The sequence below is a fragment of the Brachyistius frenatus genome, unplaced genomic scaffold (genome assembly GCF_029030835.1).
Source record: "Brachyistius frenatus isolate BFR_SWC_R1_liver_20210118 unplaced genomic scaffold, ASM2903083v1 Contig_15, whole genome shotgun sequence".
Lineage (NCBI taxonomy): Eukaryota > Metazoa > Chordata > Actinopteri > Embiotocidae > Brachyistius > Brachyistius frenatus.
Genome location: NW_027210614.1, coordinates 1623017 through 1649774, shown reverse-complemented (window position 1 = coordinate 1649774; position 26758 = coordinate 1623017). Strand labels below are relative to the sequence as shown.

The window sequence follows — 26758 nt, the reverse complement described above, 5'->3', positions numbered from 1 at the left end:
CATGAGGTTTGCTGCCTCATGCAATAAAACAGAAAACAGACAAAAAAGCCGTTACTGTAAATTTTTGTTTGCTAAACTCTCGACTTGGAGCCAAAGGTGTGCCACAAAAAAGTTGAGTCCTCAAATGATCCCGCAGTAACTCGCCCTCGAGGTTCGTAGTCTTCTGCGAGTGGCACAACTGAACAGTTGCATTGTAAGTTTTAATACCCTGAAGTTGTTTAGCCTTATTTTAGAATGCAAAGATAGTACAGAAAAAAAGATGTGGAGTATTTTCAAAACCACTTTTCAATTTTCTGCTTCTGTTTTTAAATCTTTGAAAATGACTTTCATATGTTTTCTCAGTTTAACAAGAACCAGTTATGAGTCAAGCCACTGTATTAGCACTCTGATTCACAAAAAGGGGAAAGGCCAACTGAGAGATCCTTACAAATCTGCTGGAGTTGTTGTTCCTCACGGTCTTGGCGTTGCCGAAGGCCTCCAGCAGCGGGTTGGACTGCAGGATGATGGCTTTGATGTGCTGCGAGGAGACAGACGCAGTGAGCTGTTAGCTACGATAGCTACGATAGACAGCAGGTAGAGACACCACACACTCCACACCCTCACTGACAGGACGGTGCCTATGTCTCTGAAACGTTCCACGCACGCACGCACGCACTCACTCACACACACACGTACTCACTCACTGGCACACACACACACACACACACACACACACACACACACACTCACACACACACACACACACACACACACACACACACACACACACACACACACACACACACACACACACACACACACACACACACACACACACACACACACACACACACACACACACACACACACACACACACACACACACACACACACACAGATACAGTATGTGCATCTACAGACAGACGCACAAAGTCTGGAGGACATTATCTTTCCAGTGAGCCATGTGTGTGTCAGAAACACATGAGTTTTAAATCTGCACAGCAGACAGAGATATCCTTCAAGAAGTTATGCGGTATTTCTGGGAATTTTTTGTTGTTCCTAAACTTAGTGCTGAATGAAAGGAAAAGATTCACACCGCACTTTACACACTCAGACATCCGTACAGTTATTTTACTGCTCCGAGACAGCCCCTGCCAAGCATTATTATCTTTTTCCAACATGGTCTCAAGATGTTAAAACACATGTTTACTTAAATAACTGTGAATAACTGTTGATGAATATTAACAGATATGATTAAAAAGTGATAATTCTCAGACAGCTAAACAGACATGTGAGTGGCAGGGATTTATTATCCGTTCAAAACTATTTTCACACATGTGTGAACACACACCGTCCACACATTTCATAAGAATGCTTTGTGCAAAGCTGAAGGGAACAATGGGAATGAGGAGCGATGCTGAACACGGAGCTGGAAGAGGCGGAGGAGACAAATTGTTAAGTATGCTTATGTATGCGTGTGTATCCATTGAAGCGGCCACATTTGTTTAAACAAAGAGAACCATGTAAATAATTTTAATAGCTTGCTTTTGACTTTAATACTGTGACTCGCAACTCTGAACACACAAACAATAATGCTGTATAGGTATAACATGTGGAATTTAGTTGAACCAGTCAGACTAGCAGCTCCACTGTTAAATTAAAAAATGATTTCCAATGTTGCCTTGGTGGAAGCAGTTCTGTGTGGATTAAATATAAAAATCCCACTGCCATCATGGTGCAAGCATTTTCTCATCAAACTTTAGATCTTTATCGAGCTTAGGAACTGGACATCTGCTGGTTTAGGGGAGCTGCCAGATGGCTGAAGGGGGGCTCGGTGAATAAGAGGCTGCTGATGGGCTGATAATAGGGTATAAAGGATGAGGATGGTAAAACAAGGATTGGGGGGCTGAGCGATGAATAAGTGCAGGAATGAAGTAGCAACAGGTTGATTTCATGCATGTATGCAGCAATTGTTACAAAACACGCTCATTTTTCTTGAAGACAAAAGGCCCTGAGAGTTATCATTCGATCTGTGCACTTAAGCATCTCAAGCATTTCATGCATCTTTTACATACTGTCCTGATGGAGAAAAAGCAGCTCCTCTCACCTGTACTCTGGGTCCACCCCCTGACACTCTGGAGATGTAGCCCATGATATATTTGGCTGCCACAGTCTTGCCTGCTCCGCTCTCTCCACTGAAAAACAGATAAAAACTTAAGCACGTGTTTTGCATGCTATAAGAGCCTCTGAGACAAAACTGCACCTGACAGCATTGGACACCTGATCACAGCTCAGATGTGTGTGCAGATGCAGTGTTGTTGTATGATATTTTATCCATTCAGTGGGGAGAACCGGAAAGTTATGAGAGCTGCATGTGGATTTTCAGTCTCAAAAAGCAACAGTTGTTATTTGCCCGGGCTACAAAAAAGCTTCTCTGCACGACTGATCTTGACATTCGTTACAAAAACAGAGACTTTAATGTAATATCCATAATTTCATTTGAAATTGAAACTGCAAAACCATGGAGCCTGAAAAACAGAAGATATACAACTGTGCAAATACTTACAGGCTGGACTGAACAAATTCTTCATACAAATAATCAAAATCCTGATTTAAATAAACTTGTGACCATATTCATGAAGTTAATGTTAACTTAAAATGGGTAAAGATTATTGCAGTTTACCAACCTGGAGGTTTACGTATGCGTTAGTGTTTGCATTTGTGTGAGTGTGTTTCCACCAAAGCAAGTCACTCTGAATCTGTTGAATAAACAGGTTAAGTCCCAGCTGCAGATTTTGTTTGTATAAACTCTGTTTACGGTATCAACCAAATTGTGTTTGGTGCAACTAGAAGCACATTTCAACTCAGAGGCTGAGTGACGGACTCTAGCACATCAGGGCAGATAAATGCTACAGTAGTAAGAACATTTATTCTGCTTTGTTTACATATTTTTTTCCCTGGTCTCTTTTCCTCACCCCACACTTGTCTATTTTCCTCCTTGCCATTCACTTTGCCAGGGTCATACTTATTTTAACATATGTGGTTTGGCGGCAGATGACGATGGAGTCTGTTTTTTCTTTCTGGGCCTTAAAGTAGAGTCAAATTCGTAAAGACTCTGAGAAACACAGCTGCAGACTGTTAGAGGCTGCCAGAGGAAGTCATGGGAGCAACTCTACTACACAGCAGCCTCTATATGGTTGTACCCATCCCCCTATATACCTCCTGGTCTGCACCAGATCCCTCAGCATTGTCTGGGCTTCATCACTGCATGGCTAGGAGTCAAGTAAACAAGAAGCTGATCAGCTCATTTTTAGTGTAACTTTAAATGTCAGATACACTTTCTGATCTCATTCTGAAAGTATTGTTTCTCCTGCAAGTTCTCCCTCTGAAGACTTATTTTCAGCATAAGCAGCAACGGGAGTTTGAGTCCTATTTTGAGCCTCCAAAAGAGCAGGACTCATTGTTGTGGAGTTTAGATGCTGAAAGCATTGTTAACTTCCGCAGACATTTATTAATCAAACAAGGACAAGAGTTACTCCAATGCACTGCAGGGGCAGGGAGGTTTAAATATTAACTTTCATAAATGATTACTGACTTGAGCTGTGGGAAAGATGCACAGTCACCACTGAGTTTTAGTTTGGGTGGTTTTGAATCTAATAAGGCGTTTACTGCAATCCCACAGAACTAGTTGTGGTTGTATGTTGCAGTCTGTACAAGAACATTCCTTGTGTGATAATATGAGAGTGTTGTGTTCCCAGGGCCTTTAAAACATCTACTTCTTTATGTAATCAAGGCTTTGGAGCCTTTGTGTTTTAAGGTCAAAAACTTTAATCATACACAACCATTCGGTTAAACAATTTAGTGATTGAATAACATCTGTACACTTCTGAGGTTTTGTGTCTGATGATCTTTGGTTGTGTGCCTGAATTGTCTAAGGAACACTGATATCATCTGGGATTTCAAACAGGGTAATCTATTGTAATATATGTTTGGCAGCACATGTGTTCAGTCCATATGCTATCCTCACTTCCTTATATTTTTATTTTACATACATGATGAAGTTCAGTCTTTGCTGACCTGCCTCGGAAGCCAGTGGGATTCAGGTGTCTGACACTTCATCATGATACCATATCTGAGCTTCCAAGCGGGCCATTTCAAACTACCACAACCAATTGTCCGTTCAGCCTAAACTAACTGTCGTTGCTGTCCTCAGTTCCTTGGAGAGGAAGGAGAAAAGTGCAGCTACATCATGGACAAAAGACAGAATGAATGGGGTAAGTAGCAACTGTGACAACATCAGCTCTCGTTAATTAGCTTGAGTCACAGTCATTGACCAAAAGTCAGTTGACAAATCAAGGAGGTCACATCACACATGTGACTCCAACAGACACAGCAGTTACCATCTCCCTCCCCATGTGACCAAGTGTTATTACATATAACAAGTTCCATAAATTGGTCATGTGATGATAGCTAATCTATCCACGGTCACTAAACGAAGGCCATGAGATGTGCTTAAAAGATTCAGAAGTGGACTCTTCAATTCAGATCACAGGTAAGATCATTTTGTTATAGAAAAATAAAAACATTCAAGATAAAAATTGGTGAGTGAACAGATAGTGAGACCGACATGGGCTGTAGTTGTTGGCCTTTGTTTATTTATACAAAAATATATAATCGAGCCTTGTTTCATTATTTTTCTTGCATCAGGATAGATTTATTCCTTAAACAGAAGTGGATGATTGATGTGCAAACCTAGTTATTTTTATATAATGGAGGTTTTACATGTTCAAACCAAAGGGACATTATCAAAAGGTCAAAAGTACGATGATGTGCCACCCAATGACAAGACTGCTTCAAATGGTCATAATACAGCAGGTTAATTTAGGCGGGAAATTGCAGGTAAAATTTAATGTAAATGAAAAAGCCTGAATTTAATACAGTGTTCACCTAAGTGTATGATGCCGGGCGCTGTAAATAACATCCTAAATTTTAATTTTTCACACTGGTCTAATTATAGCAGCAACTTGCTCTAGTGGCACCTGTGAAAAGAAAGGCACAGGCATGTGTGGAAATCAGCTCACAGATAATTATTTATAAAAGAAAGCAATCATGGGAATAAGACTCAAATACTCAACTGTCTGCTTTTTGTGGGATTAGTTTTAAGGAGCTGTTGCTCTTGTGACATGTCGACTGAAAGACTGAAATTTAAGCCACAAAATCGTATAAAACTGCCAAAAAAACTGAGAGGTCATGTATTTCTCACAAAGCAGGTGTGATTGATGGTGGTGCAGATGTGAAGCGAGCGGTTCTTCAATGAAAAAAGTCTTGGAAAAAAATGTCACGAGCCGAATTCAATGTAATAGTTCAATTGGAAATCTCAATCTGATAACATCAATGACATACTGTTGCTGCTCCAATTCAGCCTTTTCATATTGGATCCAGATGTCAAAAGAGAGCCAGTCACATGATGACCGATTAGCAAGAAAACTTACTGCTGCTCAATCTCTTCATGCTGAATTTCCCTCGCCGTCATTTCACACATTTTCTTAGTAAATGTGAAAAAGCGTTAACACAGGCCGGTGCTGACCACACTGCGTGGCCAGCAGTTCACAGCAACCTTTGTTTACAGAGACCTGGTTCATCATAAAAACCACTTCCATGCTTTTGTTTGCTGATTTAGTCGATCATGAAATCCACCTCAGAGCTTTTATGCTGGAAACTGAATGAGCAAGTGCTGGCTGTCCAAACAACAGGACGAAAGTGCTGAAGCAGGGGTCATTCATCATGAGGTAAGCACTATAGTAACCACGCTGCTCAGATGACTGCAGCATAGGATAAAGCCCCAACCATGACACCACACTTTTCTCTCTGCAGCTTTGTAGCTCCAAAACATTCAACAACAAACAAAAACAGACTGTAAAAGCACCGAAAATGTCACTAAAAATCCTGGCAGCGAGCGAGTCTGAGACAGAAATCATGCAGGTGGTCTTTTTTTTTAAATTTTAAACTAGGAAGTTCTTCAAAAATAGACGCTGTAACAGCTGCGTTGTTTCTATCTCACATCCTGAGTTAACAGAGGCCAGATCCAGCTGTTAAATACACATTGTTCTCCTGTTTGGGCATTAGAAATGTTTTTTTCCCTAATTTGCACATCATTGAAGCTGAAAATAACATGATGGAAAAACACCAAAGAAACACGTTGCTGTCAGTCAGTCAGCTGTGCTAAATGATGTGGTAGAACCTGTTCGGTTTGTTCTCCTCCCGTTTATTATCATGGCCTGGAGAAGTTCAGCTTTGTGGTTTCACAGATCACGTTGCACAGATGACTATCGCCTGCCTTTGTCTCACATCCGGGACATTCAACACAGAAATAAAGAGCTGAAAGTTGCTAAAACTTCAACTTTTATCACCAATCAATTTCAAAACAATCCTATTAAATCATATTATTGCAAGAATTTAATTTAAAAAAGTGCTGCTCTTTCAAAAGGTTCTGTTACATAATTTGATGGCCACAAAGAAGGCAGAGAATGAAATGATAAGAATGTCATAGTCTTACCTGATGATGACACATTGATTCTCACGATCAATCATCATGTTCCTGTACATGTTATCTGCCAGAGCGTAGATGTGAGGAGGGTTTTCATACTGAGCCTGAGAGTCAATAAAAGAAAGTTATTGGTCAAACAGCTTTCATATAATGCAACAGAGTCCTAGTGAATCCTAAAAATAAATTACACGTCTGGTGACACTGTAATTCCTTTTAAAATTTAAAACAAATCTAATGAAAAGACCAAAACCAACAATAAATTGCTCATAAAAGAAAATTTGCCACTTTCTATGGGGATGTTCAATCACTGTTGATGATCCAGTACATGTAAACCATTGAAACATGATTAGAACTACTTGCTTTCTAATCAATAATCACCTTTGCTGTCACTATCGTCTGCCTTCTTATAATGTTTTTGTTAAGTGGTGCTTTTGTGATTACTACAAACAATTTCTGAAACTAATCTGAACTTTCCCCTGGAGTTTGAATCAGTTAATTATGCAAACAAAACCCAGTGCACTCGTGCACAAATGTAATCTGAAAAAGTCAACTGTTAAATTTGGCATGTGTGACGCTGAGTGTTTTCACAGTCTGTCGGACTTTTAAAAGCCTTTCAGTGTGTTCCTGGCTTAAGGAGAAGAACACTCTCAACAGGCCGGCCAACAGAGGAGGCAGACTTGAACAGGCTGTTCTGTGAAGGTGCTGCCAAGCTTCCTCAATGGTAGAGTCAAGTTTCTGACAGCAACATCTGCACTAGTATGCTGGAAAGTTTGCACAGCATCTAACCCATTTCCTTTCAAAAACCTTTGTCTTTCAGACTGTGACCATTTTAAACCCTCAGATACTGCCATCACACATTAGTGATTCTAAAATGTGTTTGTTTATAAGTTAAAGTATCACACATCCTTTAAAATTAGCTAAGATCTACTTACTGCGCCTTGATACATCTCAATTTCTTTATCCCCAAAGTACGGCATCTGTTTGAAGGGGTTGACAGAAATGAGCACAGGACCGATGTATGTCTGTTGACATTATGTGTTAAAGATTACACAGTTAAGACAAATACATCTGTAAATAACAAATAATACCACATTACAATCACCTCTTTGAAGTAATAAAACTGTGTAGGACAGAAATGATTTCATCTTTGGCTGCCATGATGTCAAGAGAGTGCAACAGTGCAACAGTGCAGCAGTGCAGTATTTGGTGATCAGGCCTGAGCCTAAATAAGTATCCAGTGCTTACAAATGACAGAGAATAGACCGGCCATGTAACACTGTGAGGTTTTATGCACTGAAGCCAAAACGGCGCTTAAGGCAAATAAAGCTGCTATTGTGGGTGGCCCACAGTGACCCACAGCCTTGGCAGGGAGACCTCACAGTTACGGCTATTTATTGACCAAAATCAAAGGCCTGACTCAGAGCTGTCGAAACTAAAACTGCCAGCATTTACTGAGCTTCATAATCCCGAGCGCTGCCAGAGCGTGGATGAAGTTTATGTAATGAGCTGCTTTGAGAACATTCAGCATTTCTTCTCAAAGCCGTTATTCATTCATTCATTCATTCATTCATTCATTCATTCATTCATTCATTCATTCATCTCATTTCACGTCATGAACAGCGTACGTGTGCGCGTGGCCACAGCTGCACTTTAAAAACCTGAATCAAGCATTTGTGCGTTAAAGTGTATGAAAAGGATTCTTCTGAGCACATCATTTTAAATCCCTGAGACAGTTACAAGAGAGCAGCAATGCTCTGATTTAAATTGATTTCTCTATTATGTAATACGTTACTGCTTACACCTTTTCTTTCACATTTTGCAACACAGTGAGACAAAACTACATAACTAAGTCTGACTTTGGTGCAAGAGCAGGAGTTTTAGTTTTGGGTGAGGGTACGTACAAAGAGGCCCTTTCCCCCCTGCTCATGGCCGACTCTCGGGGAATGTGTCACCTTCCAACACTGACCTATTACTCACTGCTAATATGTCACAGTGAATGACCATTCAGCTCTTCTGGGAATAGCAGGGATGAGACGGGCTCAGCTATTCCTCACTGGGCTGTGAACTGCAAATGTGAGCAAAGGATACAAAGATGTAGTCATCCATATATCTTTTCTTGAGGTTGTCCACGATGGCGTCCTCATTGATCTTGCTGAGCAGCACCATGTCATCCACTCCGCTGTGTTTGACATTGTGGCTCTGCCAGTGGTACCGGTAGTGGCCCCGGCTCCCCTGCAACAAAACACACATACACACACACACAGTGTACAATTGTTAGTTCACTCAGAAAGACACAATGAGATGCCATGGACAAATCGAGAGTCTCACATCAGGGTCACACAAATGCCCTGCTAGAGTAAATGAACTGTGGCTTTTAAGCACACTCAGAAGGCTGAGGTAGTGTGGTTTTATCACACTGCTGAGGTAATCAGACAAAATGAGAGCCGAGAGGAAACCGGTTATTATTACTCCAACAAAAAGCTCAAAGTGGGCACATTTTCTGATTCGAGCAACACGGTGAGACATGTTTACTTAGAAGTAGTGCAAGGTCAGATTCCCAGAAGTGCTTTGTGTTATTTGTCCAAGTGTTAAAGGTGCTCCGACCTAACTTTTGCCCACATCCTAATACTCTGGTTTCTCCCGACAACCCTGTTTTTCTTTTAGCTGAGCGAGTCTCCGGAGAACTGAGGTCATTCATCATGTGCTATGAGTCAGTATTGTCTGGCTACTGTGGACGAGGGTCACAATGTGTTGTGAGGAGTGAGTCTCTTTCTCCTGGATGGAGAACCACTCAAATCTACAAAGGGCATCCAGAACAGTCATTAATGCACAAGTTAACTCTTGATTTCCTCCCTCTTTAGTGGGGAAGTATGGGGAGAGGAAGGAGCCGAGCTGCAATCTAAACAACAGTCAGAGGAAATAAATCACTCACTCAGTGATATTACTACAGCCAGATATTTGGAGCAAAAGTGTATAGATGTAGACATAGTTTCCACTGAATACTATGGTTGTTAATGGAAAGGTTCACTCTTTAAACACCAAAAACTACGAATAGAAGTCAGTAAATACAGTTGGTTTACATTAAATGAAACAAAACTAGCAACTGGTGATATGACAGACCACAAAGTAACAGTACAGCACAAAATAAAGCAGTGGAAAGTCATTGTGCTTTCAGTAATTAACTGTAAATTACTATGTCAAGGAGGAGGGCCAGAAGCATTTAATATCCTCCAGGGTGACTTTATTCTTTACAACAGCAAAATTAAAACCACTTTACAGACTCGGTTATAGCACGGGAGATGGCGAGGAATGTTAACAGCCCTTCAGCCTAATTCAGCGGGTGTTTTCCCTTCGGAGGGAAGCAGTAAATTGTTGCTTGATTAATTCTTCAGATCACACAGATTAAGGTGTGTTGCAGTTTTTTGGATGCAGCAGAGAGATGCTGACCTATTTCCTTATTAGTGATGATACGGTGATGTCACTCTCAGGGACAAAAACACTTCCTACAGGGGGAATCTAAACATCTGAGTTTAAGTAGTTGTTGTGAAGAAGACAGACATAAAGAGTAACAGGGGAATCAACGCAACAAACATCCAGGGTGGAAAACACAAAGCAGCACACCAAAAATCTATTTTAAAGTCATTTTAGCTTCTCTGACCCAAAATCACAAATTTAACTGATAGAGCTCTAAAATCTGTATCAGTTCCAACACTTAAAATCCTCCCATTGGAAAAAAGGGGAAAACTCTGTTAAAAGGGAAAAATAGAGAAACATCAAAAGAAATTCCTTTTCTTCGTGTTTTCTCATACAGAATAGACAAGTGGAGAGTGTAGAATCAAAATATGGACACACTGAATGACAATATTAAATATCACATTCAATATTATCCAATACTGTTTTATACAAAGCAAATAGTATGTTTAACAAGAGAGTTACAGGCAAAAGGGAAAAGGGAAAGGACTATAACATTGTAGCTGTAGATCCTGAGCCACTTCTTCGGACCAGCCTTCTTTATGACCCTGTTCACATCTGCCATAAGCATCTTTTGGCTGATCGGATCACAAATGGACAGTTTAAGGACGTCAGCTTATACTTAGCATTAGAATGTGTCTCACTTGTGAAAATGAAAAGTGATGAAGAGGAAACCAAAACAGTTGAATGTTTCTTAATCTCAAGGATGCTTCTTTAGCAGGCTGCATTTCTATGATGTTTCGTCGCCAAATCCAACAAAGGACTGTTCTAGTGTGATCCTTCAAAGGTCTACCAAGAACAGAGTCCGTCATTCATAACATTTTCAAGAAGGCATTAGATGTAATCTCAGGGTCCTTAAAGCACTCAGTCCAGTGCACACATTTAAAGGAAGGACCTTTTGAATGACACACAGCTAGAAGATAAGGACTCTATAACACAGGAGTAGATGGCAAAAACGCTCCACCTGGTCACAATTCACTATTATATTGAGAAGAGGAAGAAGAAGAAGACAGATGCACACCTGAACAATCGCTACACTGTTCCAATAAGTGCTCTACAAATACAAGGAGGGAGTCCTACTGGCCCTCTGATGCTTGACAATGAAAAAAAAACACTCAATTAGCTTCTTCTTATTGTTGACTGTATTGTTGACTATGTACTTATACTTATTCAAAGGATGCCAGTTGGGTAGGAGATCCTTCAAAGTCCAACACGCTAGCGTACACACTGTCAAAGAAATGTGGCCACATACATCCCAGTCCACCTCCAAATGAGGTCTGAGCTATTGGATCTCAATGCTTCCTGGGCAGATTCATTATCATTCATTCCTTATTTCGAGGGAACCAAGGCACATGATGAGCCTACATGGCCCTATGTTTTAGGGCACTATCCTGCAAGAAAAGCCCATAACCTAGTCATATATATATATATACAGATATACAGTATCATTATTACCAAGACGGTGAGGCTAATTCTTCCGCGCAGACTTTCTTTATCTGAAATTACTCAATAATGTGCAGAACCAGCCCAAGAATCTTTTACTGTATTCATGTTTTTTATACTGATAAACTCAAATGTTCTTTTTAGAATTAATTTGGCTACCATCTACCTATCAAAAGTAGTAGTTTGAAAGATAAAAAAAAAAAAAAAACTTTTCTTCAGCAGGGAAGCAGATGCAAGAGTGCTGACCCAACCACAAAATGAAAATAATTGAACATGCTGTATTTAACTTCTCTGCTATGTCTGGAATGAAAGCGTGCCGATTCAAGAAGGGAGAGGTAATAAGCTGGAGATGTAGGAGGTACAATAAATATCAAATATTTGGAGGATTGTTTCATCTGTTTTGACTCAGGCTCTGTTTAATGAGGCAAGTGGACTGAGAAAATATCCTGACTTACTGCAGTGGACTGAGGGAGGAGTTGCACAAGGGAGGAAGGTTGCATGCATACACACAAAGACATCAGGGAGGTGCCTGAAACAATCACACTCCTCTGCTGCTGGCCACTCAGCAGCACAGCAGCCAGGTGTTCAGGGTCATTATACTCAGTTGATTGCAGTAAAGCTGTTTGGTTGAACGGTCACTTCCTGTACAAATTGATCTGCTCTGTGCCAAGTCTTCAATCAGAAACAATTAATGAATATGAAATGATATAAAATTTTTAACTGTTCCACTGGTTTAAATCCAGACACAAAAAAAATTACAAGCGTTGTAATACTTTGTACCAAGAGCAGATATTAATGCAGACATTACCCTTTACATAAGTGTTTTAAAGAATTCTGAACTTTCTTGTCATGTGTCTGACACAGTAATCAAACAAGCATAACAGAGTGAGTTATCAGCAGCTCCCTTACTCCTGTATTTCTTTTTTTAAAGCTATAGTCACTGTGATGTATAATTTCAATACAACCTTAATAATGCTTTTAAGAGGAGTTTCATATTGTATAGATGTTGCACTGGTTACACAACAAATGTAAGTTTTGGTTTGAAACAAGGCACAACCAATATAACGGGACATATTTTCTGACGATTGCCTAAAATAGGTTTTATTATACAAACTGTTGTGAGCTCAGATTAAAGGAAATCTGAGTTATTGTAGGTCTGTGGTGTGCAAATATAGACACACACACACACACACACACACACACACACACACACAAACACACAAGGGACATCTGGTACACAATGAGGATTCTATAGTGGCCATAACAACACCATCACCATGGAACCGCAGACTTCCCTCTGAGCACAGCAACACACAGATGCAGTAAATAAATGAGATATGACAACAGGATAACATGGTGATAAGAGGATCTAAATGATATTTTTATCAATAATATAGCAACAGTTGTTTAAAGGAAGAAAACCAGAGAAGACAGCATTTTAGTTTCCTCTCATCAAATATAATCAATCAGATCATCCAAAACCAAAACGGAACCAGAACTTTTCCCAGAAGCGGATACAAAAGAATTCCAACACCAGTCCTGATCCATAAGCCCAGGCTTTCCCTCCATGCAAATACCATTACCATATATGGAGAGTGCTGAGCAGCTCTGGCTCAGGGTACAGGAAATGGCTGGGTTTGATTCAGTATCATAAGCGGCACTTTTCCCCTCATTTCTTCCTTCTGTGCCATTTTCCTTTTCCACGCCAGAGTTTGACACACAGTCCACCATGTGTTAGGATAAAGTTTCTGCTCAGCCTTGTGGGCCAAATCTAGACCAAAGCCATTTTCCTCTCTTCTAAAATAAGAAGCAACTATAGTCGTTTATCGCTCTGTGCTGAAAGTCTGGAGAAATGGTGCAACTTTGATACAAGCACATGACTAAGAAGTAAAATATGGAGGCCCGTTATACCACAAAACAGTTGAGTTTCTGTACAGAATCACTCCTGGTTGTCTTCATCTGATTAGAAAAAGCATTTTTAATGAAGTAAAGCACAAACTGCAGGATGTTCTTTGAAGCCTCTGAAGCTAAATCTAGATTAAAAACAGCCTTCTTAGTGCTGCAAGGCGGACTAATACTGTAGGTCACGTACTAAATGTGACTGCAGGAAAATGGCCAAAGCATTTTAGTGGATATGACTTAAGACTTTTGGCCTGAAAGCAGACTGCTTTAGGAGAGACCCCACATCTCATAAGCCCTCAGGTATTAGATTAGCAGTGCCGCTGTGTACCAGTTTACTTGGCCTGATTTCTAAAGTCAATGCTGCCTTACAATATCATGTTCAAAAAAATGTGATTATAAAGACTCTCTACACCTAACACCTTTAACCATATACACATACGAGATAGAACTTTGTATTGTCAGGAGTCCAGTTTTTTACTCCGTTTTTTCCGGATCACCTCTCCTCCTGTGTCCCCTGTCTTTGTCTGTAGCCACGCCCCTCACCTCCCGTGACCACGCCCCTCACCGGTCCCAGCAGATGCAGCCACTCACCCCTGATCACCACCTGCAGGTGTGCTGCATCTCCCTGATCACCTCCCCACACTATATGTACCCTGCCCCACTCTGGTTGTCGGTTCATTTTTGTTAGCCCCCCGTCCGTCTTCCGTCTGCTCCCCGTCCGTCTTCCGTCTGCTCCCCGTCAGCTCTCTGTTAGTCCTGTTCCCGTTCCTCCGGCCTCTGTGTCTCCTGCGGATATCCCGGTCAAAATCACCAGTCGGTGGAGTTGCCCTCCCGGCTTGGAGGATTGTTGACGCCGTCCCTTCCGCTGGTCTGCCGGCTGCCCTGTTACCCGTGTCCCCCTGGAGCTGTCGGTTGAGTTGCCCTCCCGACTGGACGTAAAGTGGACACGCTCGGTGCCACGTTTTGGTTTGTAGTTTTTTCGTTTGTTTTTTGGGACAATAAAGACAGTATTTTTGGAACTTATACCTCGAGTCTGTGTGCTTGCATTTGGGTCCTGGAAAAATACACCCACCACATAACATGTATTTGGTTTGATTGAGAAAAAGCAGCAGCAGTGACTCAGGTGTGATGTCCATTATTATCAGGACAAGGATCACTGTGGAAGAAAAGCCTGATGGTGAAGTCAAAAAGACCCAAATAAGTTAATTTGGTAAACATGTCACAAATTATAGCACAAATTAAGGATAATTCCAGTCATGATGGAGTCCAAAGAGATTTCATAGAGACTCCCGGGCCGATGGAATTAATTTTGTTTTGTTTTGGTAACCTGAAGCTAGAGGGATTTTATAAATTGGACAAACATTTTGTAATGTTTCTAATGGGCTCTGCAACAAGTAAGGCATTTTTTAAAATCATCAATGACCCAACCTGTGGTACAAATGTTGAAAAGGGTCACCTGCCCATCATAATTGAAAACACCAGACTGGAAACTTATCACATCAATAACAGGTCACTGATCTTTTTTCATCCACAGCAGATACATTTGTCATGATGCTCAGCTCAGTTTCAGCTACAACCTCATCTGAGGCCGCTCTGAGATATTACTGCAGTACTTCCCTGATGCCTGCTGGAGATCACAGTGTGGCGTGACCACTAACAAATCTGCACACATGATATTCTGACAGAAAGATATTAGTGTTGGTGCAGAAAGCAGGCTGAACAGGCTTCAAGCACCATACTAGTGGTTTTGTGTGTTTTAACCCATTAACTGCAAATGATGTATTCTTTATGCTACTGGCAATCATTTTCCAAAGTATACCATAAGGATTTTTTGTGATCTCCAGACTTCAAGGCAGCTACAGCCAGCAGTTCATGTCAGTCCAGTTTGAAATTCAATGCACAAAGGACTGCTTGTGATATCCAGTCTATCATAATGAACACTGAATCTTGACTTAATTTGCTTGACAAAGTAAAGTTAAGTTAAGATTAGTGTCACCAATTCAGTATCTGACCAAATGTAAAATATTATCATAGTCTACCCTTCTGCTCCTGAGTAAAGGTGTTGAATTATGGCCAGAAAACGTGTTTCCACCCAACATAACATTATGTTGATACAGTCAAGTTGACCTTTGACCTTTTGGATATAAAATGTCATCACTTATTTTTTTTATCCTATGAAACATATCTGTGAAGTTTTGTCCAAATTTGCAAATGAATGGTTGAGTTGTGGCCACAAACAAAATCACCATGACCTTTGACTGCCAAATTCAAATCAGTTCAGCCTTGAATCAAAGTGAATGTTTGTGCCATATTTAAAGACATTTTCTGGAGGCATTGCAGAAATTGCTGAAGTTCCTGAAATGTCACAGGTGCAGAAGCATCACATTATAGAATGCTTCAGAAAATGGTATGCTGTAAAGAACTGTACATGCACACATACAGTAGATATAATTAGCAGTACAAGGTCTGACACATACAAAAACAAAGAAGACTGAACATTGGATATTAATGTTGGGAGTCACTAAATTGTCGAGTACTATTACTGGATATTATTTCAAACTACTAGAAGGGCTGTACTGCTACCAAGACTGTCCACTCTGGAACTGGACCAAAAGAAGTCAGGGAATAGCTCCAACACACATTCACACTGGCAATGTGTGGGTTGATGTTTTTCCCAGATCTCTTGTCAGGATCCAAAACATATCTGGTTTAATCTAAACTAAACAGAGCTTAAGGGGGTATTACTCTCTAAACAGCATTTGCACCTGGTCTCTGTTGCTTACGTTTGCACTTTGTCCAAAATCACTCACTGTGTGTAATCGGGCCAGATGCGGGTAAAACTGCTGACTGAGATCACTGGCCTTTCCAAGGTAGTGGCAGAAAATAAACAATGATGAAACACAGTGTATACACTCAGTAGACGCAGCAGAGTGTGTGTGGTGTCAGAGGAGCAATGACCCACAGTGTGAGACAGTCTGATCCGGTCTGAACATCTGAGGGATGGATGCTCATTAAGGTCGCACCGAGTCCTGTATACAACACACACACTCATAAAGTGAAGTTGAAAAGTACAGATGAGGCTGAAACCTGATTAAAGAGTAAATCCACACTGAATTACACAGAGCAGAAAACTGTTGCTGCCTCCCGCCCTCTAAACTGAGACTGTTCACAAGGTTGTAAGTCTGGACACTCTAAACTTTAGAGTGTCCAGTGTGTCTTTAAACTCTAAAGACACACTGGACACTCTAAAGTTTAGAGTCTAAAGACACACTTACAAAAACAGACACATTACAAACATAGATTTTCATTTTGTCTGGTAGCTGTCCAAGATAAATCCAGGTTCTGCTGCTGCATTGCAGATCAAAGAGTTAAAGACTAACAAATGTTTGTTTGTTCGTAGTGAATCCACATTTTGAGGTGCTGCGGCCAACATGCAGTCACGGTTGGTTCGACACAATACAGAGAAGGATGAGAGGAGGCAACCTGTCACTTCACCTGCCAACAGACTGAGGCGAAACGTCCGTAACGTCTGTTCTGATTATATGGAGAAATATAAAGCCTCTAGCCTCACATGATTCACTTTGGGAATAAACTGCTAACTTAAAAAAAAAAAAATGTAATCTTACTTTCCTTATTGAATATCACTGACAGCATAAATCCATCGCTCTGCTTTGTCCAGCATTAGAGATTCAACTGGGAATTGCCAGAAAAAGTTAAATCGTAAATTTGTGGAATAGCAATACTGAAATAAAAGCAATGGACAGTTTGTTGTAGCATCAGTTTAGAATCAGTATGGGATGTTATTGGGAAATAACAGCAGATTTAAGCATATCTCTCCAAGTCAACAACCTCTGATTGAGGTGTAGACCGAAACTGACGCAACCAGCTTTCATTTCTCTGAGTTAATTTATTCTTTGAGGAAAAGTTAATTTACTCTAAACTCAAAACGGGGGAGACTGGTGTTAATCAATATTTACTATTGAAATGAGCTGTAACCCAGCTTGAAGTTAGAGACAGTCATTCCTTTGTGTCTCTTTTTGTAAGTGTTTGTGTTTGATGGTTGTTTTGAGAGAATATTATGTGAAAATTGTGAGTAAAACCAACAACAAAAAATTAAATTTTTGTTCATACCTGTTAACATAAGTTGAATAGCTATATGCCAACTTATAGCACTTCATTGCTCCACATTCACTTGAAGAAGCCTTGGACATCACTGTGACAGTGTCTCTGACATCTAACTTAATGAAGAAGTGGTATAAATACAAACACATGGACTGAGACACAGACATATAACAATTTGTTCAGTCTTAAAATGTTTGGCATTCCTCTTTAAGCTATAAATCACAGCCACAGGGCCAGCAGCCTCTGTTGGAGTCACTGCCAAACACACAGAGGAGCAGCAAAGCAGTCACTGCAGCGAGACAAGCCAAGACTCACGAGAGTTTGGTGAAGTATTGCCTCTCCAATCAAAGCTGACCTGGAAATTATTTGTATATGGTGGTAATAATAAGTTGAATGCAAAGGCTTGGAGATACAGGCACACTGAATAGCGCATTCAGCGGAAACATGAAATGTTTGGAAATGTGAGTTATTCTGAAGGTACATTTTTCTGTAGATGATCCACACCTGCACATGCAGCAGAAGATGGTGGGGTCATCTTTGCACTTCACAGCTTGAAAGATGACAGCGGCCACTTGGATGCAATTGGGACACCAACATAAATAATGCAACTTAACAGGCCTGCCTTGAGTTTCCATGATTTCTTACGCTGTTATGGATCTGAGCTGCTTGAGGTCACATGCAAGGGAATAATACAAGAAATATATCTTTCTGCAAGGATTTGGAAACATGAGCAGTGGCTGGTTTTGATGGCGTTACAATGCTGGGCCTGCAGGGCAGGACAGAACACGGCACCTCCCACAGAACAAGGACATAATGATCAAGTGTAAACAGATACTGTATGACTTCTAATGCATCTCAAACTGAGCTACACAAAGTCCCAACTTTTCAGTGGCAGCATTTTCCTTCTTCCAAGTACAATAAAACTATGGAAACATGTTAGCTGCTGATTTTAAGCATCTCAAATTGAATCAGTCTCATAAATACATGACAACAGCAGTAAGGGTGCCAATAAAATAGAATATCAAAGACCATGTGGTTTAGGGTGGAACTCGGCTGAAATCCTAGACAAGACACATGTCAGAAAGTGCTGCGATTTCTTTTTCAAGTAGCCTTATTAGTGGTTAAACGTAAACAAACTATCTGCAGTGGAAACTAATTCATGGCCATGCCTTGTGCCACAACTGGATCTTAAGTTTCAATCAGTAATATCCAAACCAGCATCTATCCTAACTGAATACATACAGATACAAGTAAAAACACAAACTCCAGACTCTTAATCTGAAACTTGAAGCTTGACAGTCAACCCCGTGTTACAACAAAGCAGAAGATAAACCTGGCAGAGCTTCTTAGAAGAGGAGAATCTTCAACTTATAACATTTGAGTTTTGACAAATATATTGAGCTGAAAAAGAGTCAGTCTGGCATTTAAAGAGGAAATCTTTTAAATTGGCTTTTTTCAGCAATTCATCAAACATGGCTTTCATTGTATCAAATAGCAGTTTGTTTTTGACTACAATAACACCTCAAAACAATACATACTGTACATGACACAAATATTCTCTAACACGTACTAACACGAAGAAGATACAGTTGCAACTCACTCTATCAAACAGGTGCCCGGAGAGAAGCAAATCACTTTAGTCAGTGTCTCCAAGAGAGCTTCCAGCTGAATCAGAGCAGTGTTACCGCAGGCCTAATGTTTCTGTTTTTGGTACATATCTCTCCTTTAGATAAACTTGAAATTAACTTCAGTTGTTAGAAAACAGAAGTACATCTCTAAAAAACACACCGAATTATAGGAATTCTTTCACTGCATGCCGAAGCTGTTTGGATCTTGTGTACTGTGTTGCTACAGTCTGAAAGGCGAACATGTGGTAAAAGGTTCATCATGCCACCGTGAGAAAAGTCGCTCAAGGTCAGACATGGTCAGCCCTGAGCTTTCTCTTCACCATGTTTGTTCTACAAAGAGAACAAACAGAACTGTGATATGACAGCATGATTGTTGTCAACAATATTGTTTTCTTGCAGTAACTGAAACTAAACAAAAAGCTTTGGATGGCATATTTCAGACTGGTCATTAGCGTTTTCTGCTGAAGATTTATTGCATGTGGTGCATGCATAGGATAAATGAGAGATATTGTCTCCACTAAAGTAAACACATTAATAATGTAGCTAAATGAATGACTCAGCGTTTCAATTCATGCACTGATAGCTTAGAAAGTAACTGAAGTGTGGTAATGAGAGCACCAGCCAGCACTGGTTCATCAAGCATACTGCTTTTTCCTAAAGAAAGATGAATTTGCCCAAAACTGCAGAAAATGTCTGCTTTTTAATCAAATAAATTACATAAAATATGTAGATAGAAATGTATTTATTTCCTCTTCATTCATTTAAATGTAGTGACCCCAGCTGCTGCAAGTGAACGGCTCCTGTCAGATCGCTGATGTTACTGACGAAGCAGCCAAACACAACAGTGATAATGTCCAAATCAATATTTGTTTGGCCTGCGAGTGATATTGTTCTCATACAAATAGAAGGGGTTACATGACAGCATTGCAATGCTCTTACTCTGTATTTATAACTACTGTATAATATACAGTCGCCAGCCAGTTGATGTGTTGTCCAATAAGTAATAATACTCTAAACTGATTGGGAATTGGTTGATCATTTTGGAATATCCCCTACATTAATGAACTGTTGCAGTACAACACTTAATGGATGATCATTGGGTTCAAGTAGATACTATTTTGACACTTGAGTCACTGCATGATTCCCCAGTGAGAAATGTGATGACTCAGCTCTGCCATGGGAGACATGCCAGAAAAGACAACTACCTCAAACCAGCTAATTCTGACTTTGTTTCCACCAGTTAGTTCATGTCTTCCATTCAACAGCTGACAAGCCTTTTAAAAGCTTTGACTCAGCTCTTGTTTCTTTTGAATTCTGTGGATTTTCCCACGTGTTTGTTACCTAAAAATATACAAAGTGATATGTTGTGAATATCATTGTAAGTTAGTCATGTAAATGCCTTACAGCTCTCCTTAAGTTGCTTTTTAAATGATGGTGGATTTAAAAACATTTTTTTTTAGTTCAGCAGAGCTTCAAGAAAAAGTTGAAGCATTATAATACAGCTTCTTGTGAGGTCATCCATGAAATCACAAATCCTTCTTTGGATTAAAGCCGGCATTTTGATTTTCCTGTGCCAGTACAGCTACAGAGGAAGTGAGGTTAAACAATAGAAATCAACAAGCCAAACCTACTTCATCTGACAGCATTAAGACAAATTAAGTTTCCACTGGACAGTTAGAAGCCAGCCACTGACTCAGAGGCTGGACACTGCCTGGAAAATGACAATGGGATGCTATCAGAGCAGATAACTGGAACACAGCCTCATGACCCCGACCTTGTTCCCGGGCCACAATGAAGGAAGTCATACATGCAAATATGCAGCCATGATCAGTCGTGGCTTGGTTCAAAATGTAAGAACAGGGAAATTAACCTAAACGAGCTTAAAAGGACATTACACTGATATGTGCTTACAGGATTATGTTGACATGGATAAGAGCATTTACAAAGTTCATTTATCCTTTACTTTATTAACCCTTTAAAGTAAAAGAAGGGTCTGTTCATGCTGGAAAGAATGATCTAATAATAGCTGAGCAAAACAATTTGGTTAAAGCCCTCCAGCTCTTTCAAATGTTTGAGACAATGATGTTCAGTATAGGATGCCAAAGGTAAATCATCAACTCTTCATGGCCACAGCACAATAATTTCAACAGAAACTTTAAACATGTAGAGGAGAAACTCAAATACAAAGAGAATTGAATGTCTACATTCAAATGTGAAGAGTGTAGTCATGCCAGAGGGTCAGTGAGGTCTTAGTGGTGGACTGGCACACTGACTTTAGATGATATCAGTGTTTACAGTGATCATCTCGCTTTAGCATGGCAAAGATTTTTCTAATTACCAAGACAGAAAAATTACAGCTGAAGTTGATGGAAATTTTACTCGTTTTTAATTTCTTAATAAACCAAATTGGACACTATAATTTTGACTTGATTATGGCAAAGTTCAGGGATCACCAAAGAGATTACAATTCATCCCGACACAGAAAAGAGTTTGTGTAACAAATTTTATGTCAATTAATCCAGAATAGTTGAGACATTAAATTTAAAACCCACAAATCTTAATCTTAGAGGCAATGCTGGTGGAAAAATCAGAGGATACTTGTAATTGAGAGGAATCACACTCTGTGCACCATGGAAACCTTTTCTAAATTCAACGGCAATTCATCAAATACTTATTGATATTTCAGTCAGGAACACAGTGGTGGACTGACCACATGACTATGCCATGCCAAGAGCATAACTAAAAATGGTATTACTGTCATAATACTTCATTAAATCTAATTAAGCTTTAGACCCCATGATGACTCAAGAAAATATTACAGCTGTGTAATGAATGACAATAATGTTGAACGAGCTTTCATGGTTGTTTTTTATTTGGAAAACAAGGTTGAGGCAAACTGCGCAGCTGCACAGGACTTCTGGACACAGGAGGGGTATCACACTCTGCTCAGGGAACACAGTAAACAAGCCAAGTCCCAAGGAAGAAAATAAAACTGCTGGGTGGTCCTCACTTCACAACTTCCAGGGTTCAAGTTTTGCAAGAATACTAGATTTCATTAAGAAACAATTAGAACATAGATATAAAAATATGCTTTTTGTAAGTCACCGTCAAACTCACTTTCAACCTTAAAATGTTTCACAGAAGGCAGATGCATTGCTCCATAATTGAGTTTAAGAAAAATAAAAGATATTTTGGCCATTCACAAGATTAGTGTAAGTGACGGAGTCAATAATTGAATGTGTGACATCCATCAGCCGAAGACTACTAAGGCTTTTTGTTGCATGAATACTTAATGTGCTAATGTGCAACAAAACCATAAACAGTAAAAAAAAAAAAAAAAAAAAAAAAAAATACAAACATCTGCTTGCAATTAACTGAAAGATGAAATAATAAAAGTGGTGAATAAGTTACATTTCCACTGAAAATACAAAAAACAGTTTAAAATCAGACAAATGCACGGTTAAGTGACAAGTTTAAAAACTTGACAACTTGAATTTACAATGTGTTTAACACATTTATAAGCTTCTCTCATCCAGAAGGATTTACAACAAGTGCAATGGTCAAATAAGTCAACACTCATGACATCCATCATCACAAACAGCAAAGCAGTGAAAACATCGCTGCGGCTTCATAACAAAGACGTATGGAACTGATCAAGAGGAGTGTGTGAGCGTACTGAGCCACAGCGACAAGCCTAACGAGTTCCCCAGGTCCACAGAACGGGTGTTCGTCCTGTTTTCAGAGACACGGTTTGAATTCCAGAGCAAATCTCTACAGCAGTGAGATGGGTATGAAAATGGAGCGCCAGCTCCGAGCTGAAGGGAGTACGCACCTCCCTGTTGGAGAAACTAATGCAAACCATCTGCTGTCATAGCGACTTGCTATTCCGCATCTGGCAGAGGAGGAACCAGCAAACGATGTCTGCTATTCCAGACAGTTAGGATGACAGTCAGACTATTTTCTCTCTCCTACTGTCTACATGAGCTGACGCTCTCCTTAACCTCCACTGCAAAGACAAAACCAACAACAGCTTTTCATTTATTTTGAAATCGTAAAAGTTATTCGGCAAATTTCCTTTTCTGTCCCTCAGCATCATTAAATTCATAACTAATGTCATGGCTGAGTATTTGTTCTATAGTATCCGTTTGTCATCACTCATTAAAATCAACATAAAGCCATTCATGAAAGAATGCATATTATGCAACCTATTGGTCTTTCTGGATGTAACCTGACCTACAGGTTCAATGGGATGGGAGAATGACAACTGCTTTCAGTCCTTCCTGTTTTATATAGACAGTTTCTGTGGATGTGAACAAAGCAACAGGTGTCTTGAAATGCACGAGACATACTGCAGACACGTGATGAAGTGGTTAGCTTGAATGGTGTTCACTTATTCAGTTCATTTAAAGGACTTTTCTTCACATAAGCCCAAACAAACTTCTATTTTGTGTTGTCTTGAGTGACATTACACCACCTTCGGTTAAGCAGGATGCATTAATTAACAGTGAAGGGAGATTGGGCTAAAAACTGTATCACAGCTGTATTATTGTGCTCTACGGCCAAAGTCGGAATTCTTCCTTAGAGGATAGTTCTTGAATTGTTGTCAAAATCTAAAAGGTGACGCCATTCAACCTCCTCTGTTGCTCTAGGTGTGTCTACTGCTCGGATGGCATGCAGACGCCAGGAAAAACCTGTCTTTGTGAAATGCACGGACACACAACAAGCTGCACACATAACAGTATGCACATACTCCACCTGACAGCTCCCTGGCTGCCTCTTCTTCCAAGAACAACTGGTTTTCAATAATCTGACTCATGTTTTTAAGTGACATTAAATCTCCGGGTGTCAAATTCAACTGCTCAGGGTCAGTGCTTAATAATTACCTTCACTACAGCTCATACAAAGCTTATGTCTGTCAGAATAACAGTGACACACAGAAGGCGAGAAGGAGATTGTTTGTAATTGTTCCTACTTCATATTAGTGAGAAACATGGATAAAAATCACCCAAAATGTATCTCAAATTATTTTTTCCTTAAGGCAACAATAAAGGAACCCGACAAGTAAAAGTATGGAAACTTTTGGACAAGAATAACCTTAAAACGAATAATAATAATAAAAAAAAACAACTTTTAATTCCGGGACTATTTCAACAAAATATTGTTCATAACATATTGATTAGGCTACATGGGTTTTCTCACAGACCCCCGATTATAAAAGCGGCCCTGTGGTAAATATTTGAATAATAATAATTATAGAAAACAAATGGTGCCATCACATCTGAGCCAGCGTACACATCACTTACCATCCTGTGCCCTCACAACAGTCGCAGCTTTCTCTGTCGTGTTCCCGGAGATCCTGTGCGAACCTCAGTGAAGTCCACACTACGTCCAAAAACAAAAGAAGTCTGCTTGTTTACCCAAAACCAGAGGAGAAAAAGAAAATCCAAGTTTACAGAAGATATCCCCGATAAACTCCGGACAGCATGGATGCGGCTCGTCAGCGGTGCCCTCCGTCCATTGTGCAGTCAGATATGAGTCCGACACTGACAGCAGCGGAGCAGTGATCAAACAGCGGGCTGGATGGGAATTTACGGAGCGAGCAGTGCCCTCGAAAACGGAGTCTCAAACATAACACAGGAAACTGAGCCCGAGGGTCCAATCAAAGGACGCTGAACGCGGACACTACTTAAATATTCATGACTTACTGGGAGCGAAACCACTGGGCATGCGCAGCTGTAGCACTTCCTAACAACAAACACCAGAGGACAAAAATATTTCAGCGTTAGTCTTTTAGAAACCCGAGCTGCCACGGCCAGTACTGACAGCCCAAACACATCCTGGTGGATGTGAATTTGTCAGTGGTGCAATATGTCCTCAGTACTCTTATTTCTTATCTCTTATATTATACAATAACATTTCAATAAAGTGAGTAATAAAAGCAAGATAAAAGTGTTCATCATGCAGATTTTAAAATAAAGTATATTATTCGACAATAGTCACTGATGCATTCATGTGAGAAACTTTTTTTTGTACTTTATATACTGCTTTGTAGTCTAAGAATTTCCCTTCAAGAGACAATAAAGTCTGATTTCATTTCAACCTACTGCATCAGAATACAAAAGAATTCATGTTTGATGAGTTTGCACATTCAAGTTAGTGATACATGAGTACTACTAAGTTTAAATAAGCTAACTTGGTGGTTTGCTTATAAGATAATCAAATGAATGGAGTGGAGCAAAAGTACAAAGTATCAGAAAATGAGATACAAGTACCTCAAAACTACAGTTTCTTTATAAATGTACTTTACGCTTGAAAAACAAAAGTAAAACGGTGTCATGTAATGTTTTTACTGTCACGTATATAAAAAAAATAATACCGCTTGTAAAAACATAAATGTTCAAAGTCCTTTTCCTTTTTACATGTTGCATGTGAAATCCTCATTTGAACTTCATGGGTGCAGTCACACTAAATGTATTCACTGCTTATAGTATTTATCTTAAGAGGATCTGTTATTAAAACTCAATTCTTTGAGAAGGTTGTCCCCAAATTATGTACAGAAATTCAGTGGTGTTTCCTCTTCAGACAAATAAAAATGCAACTCAAAGGCCCTTTAGGAAACCCCTTTTGAAGTGTTTGGGTGGCACTGGTATCCACTCCTCACGAGCAGTCTCCAGACAGACTGGGGCTTGCCTTGAAATGATGTTGGGTGGTGAGGCGAGTCTCTGGGTGTGACCCATCAAACAGGCTGCCTCTGTATGCACAGACATGTGTGTGTGTGTGTGTGTGTGTGTGTGTGTGTGTGTGTGTGTGTGTGTGTGTGTGTGTGTGTGTGTGTGTGTGTGTGTGTGTGTGTGTGTGTGTGTGTGTGTGTGTGTGTGTGTGCGCGCGCGTGTGTGTGTGTGTCCTGTACTCATATTTAAGACTTATTCTAAATATAATTCAAACATTGAAGATGAGTATTAAGAACATGAATTGCTCACTACAGCACACTGAAAGGCTGAAGAATATTTAATATAAATGTCCTTATATGGGTCTTTGAACTGAAGCAAAACAGTGTCTCCGCCTGTATTAGGTGACAGAGATAGATGTGGTAAGTAACACTGTCGAAAGCAGCACCTATAATGTATGAATAAGTTAGTGATCCTTTCATGAACAGAGCTTTGGTGATTCCTCTGGTGTGGTATTTTGTCACCACCGTGTGGACGACAAAGGACATTACATAAATGATTTAAAAAATATATATATATATATATATACAGTATATATATATCAGACAAACATGGTGTTGATTTAGATCAGCAATCACACCAAGTGTTTAAAAAAAAAAAAAAAACGATACAGTTGTTCACCATGGAGAAGGTCTCCATGAGATATATAAATATATCTGTTGTAGCAGATATAAACACATGAAATGCATTTCCAGCACATAAGAATGGTGCTATAAATGTATACAGAAATGGATGCAGTCAGCAAATGACACATTTTTGAGTAGTTTAAACACACATGAATTCAGGAGAACCTTGGGATGCAACATTTGGGCTCAGGTATGGGTGAATTAGAAGTGTGTGTTCATGTTTCAGCTCAGTCTGTGCAATAATAACCGCTGATGCTCAAGCTTTCTCACATTTCCCATCTGTCCATGCAGACAAACACATGTTCGAAATAA

The 26758-nt window shown here is 39.8% G+C and overlaps 1 protein-coding gene across 2 annotated transcripts in view; it reads right to left on the bottom strand.

The window, feature by feature from the left end:
• The window catches only part of myo1ea (myosin IEa), a 50250-nt gene extending 25577 nt beyond the window's left edge, over positions 1–24673 (bottom strand). For both annotated transcript variants that reach the window (XM_069693507.1, XM_069693508.1), the window contains exons 1-6: positions 24396–24673; positions 8615–8758; positions 7459–7548; positions 6536–6630; positions 2087–2174; positions 428–517 (exon numbers count right to left, since the gene is read on the bottom strand). In XM_069693507.1, coding sequence (XP_069549608.1) covers positions 428–517; positions 2087–2174; positions 6536–6630; positions 7459–7548; positions 8615–8758; positions 24396–24398 — 510 coding nt within the window. In that variant the 5' untranslated portion in view covers positions 24399–24673. The remainder of the gene's footprint in view (positions 1–427; positions 518–2086; positions 2175–6535; positions 6631–7458; positions 7549–8614; positions 8759–24395) is intronic.
• Between the last annotated feature and the right edge of the window lie 2085 nt (positions 24674–26758).